This window comes from Myzus persicae, unplaced genomic scaffold, assembly GCF_001856785.1.
Source record: "Myzus persicae strain clone G006 unplaced genomic scaffold, MPER_G0061.0, whole genome shotgun sequence".
NCBI lineage: Eukaryota > Metazoa > Arthropoda > Insecta > Hemiptera > Aphididae > Myzus > Myzus persicae.
Window position 1 is genome coordinate 1 of NW_019103601.1, and position 1,274 is coordinate 1,274.

The window sequence follows — 1,274 nt, forward strand, 5'->3', positions numbered from 1 at the left end:
AAATAATTTATCATAACTGTTCGGTTAAATATTTTAAAAGTACAATTTTTGTCATGAAGCACAAAGGCAAGTGTAATAGTCCAGCTTTAGGAGTAGAAAAACAACAGTTGTGTTTACTCCGACCAAGAAAAACAATAGTGAAATTATGATAAGGAAGCCAAAAAATAGAACTAAGAATTCCAAACCAGTCAATGGCAGTGACAGAAGTTTTCCATCCTCTCTTGATGTAAGGAAGCGCAAGCATTCAGTCAATAAAAGTGGTGAGAGCTCAAATACAAATCGTGGTAAGGGTAACATCAAAGACACCAATGCACAAACAGCCATTACTGAAAAAGATGACGTAGCAATCGCTATCAAAGTAGCAGCGTTTGTCAGGAAAGTATTACACAATGAATTACCCAAAGAGAAGATGGAATGGCCACTATTTTTATTGGTAAGAATTTATATTATCAAAATATATTTGTGGGGAACATGTAATTGGTTTATTAATTTATGTTTGCTTTAAGATTGAATCCAGACAATCGGTCAAAATTTCTCAACAAGATTTTCAAAACATGATAATAAACAAATCTGCTGAAATCATGGCCACCAAATCATATTATGCAAAGCAAATGGATAGTATATCAATTTGTGAAGAAAAACAACAATCATATTATGAAAAATATAAACAATTATTAAATCATGTAAGTACTTTGAGTGCCAAACTGGATCGTCTGAATAGGATGCCTCCCACTGCTGTTAAACATGTTAGAAGTGTTGGAACAAATGTCAATATGCTGTAAACTATAACCATGCCTAAAATTATTGGAATGATCACCACCGGTACTAAGCTAAGAAATTATTGACTACTAATTTGTAAGAAGTTCATTTTTATAAAACTTTTTATTATTAATTGTATTGCTCTTTAACTAAGGTATTTAATTTTTCTATATTATTATTATTTAACTTTGAGTGCAATGCTAAGTCATCACCAGTGTGGGAGAGTAACTTGACTTAAGTTACTGTAACAAAATTACTTTTCAAGTAATTTGATGGTTATTTACGAAATTACTCATTACTTTATTATGGTTTGATACATTAGAATTTATTGATAATGTATGTAAATATTAAAAGATATCATACAGGTATCACAATTCATAATAAGCAAAATTATTCTAAAGTCTGTTATTTTTCTTATAGCTATTAATTATTGGACAATAAAGTGTTATATTTGTAATGGAATTCTTCTTTGTATTGTTTAAAATGAAGATTAATATGTGGCAAAATGGCAAAAT

At 29.4% G+C, this 1,274-nt stretch overlaps 1 protein-coding gene across 1 annotated transcript; it reads left to right on the forward strand.

Annotated features, from left to right (window-relative positions):
* The first annotated feature begins 6 nt into the window (after positions 1–6).
* Positions 7–1,274, forward strand: LOC111034823. Its single transcript, XM_022316203.1, has 2 exons — positions 7–433; positions 507–1,274. The coding sequence occupies exons 1-2, from the start codon at positions 146–148 to the stop codon at positions 780–782; spliced, it is 564 nt and encodes a 187-aa protein (XP_022171895.1). The 5' UTR covers positions 7–145; the 3' UTR covers positions 783–1,274.

Bases quoted from the DNA above. Each gene is read 5' to 3' on its own strand.
- LOC111034823 (XM_022316203.1), top strand. From the start codon at position 146: ATGATAAGGAAGCCAAAAAATAGAACTAAGAATTCCAAACCAGTCAAT. The intron at 434-506 runs GTAAGAATTTAT...GTTTGCTTTAAG, and splicing joins AATGGCCACTATTTTTATTG to ATTGAATCCAGACAATCGGT.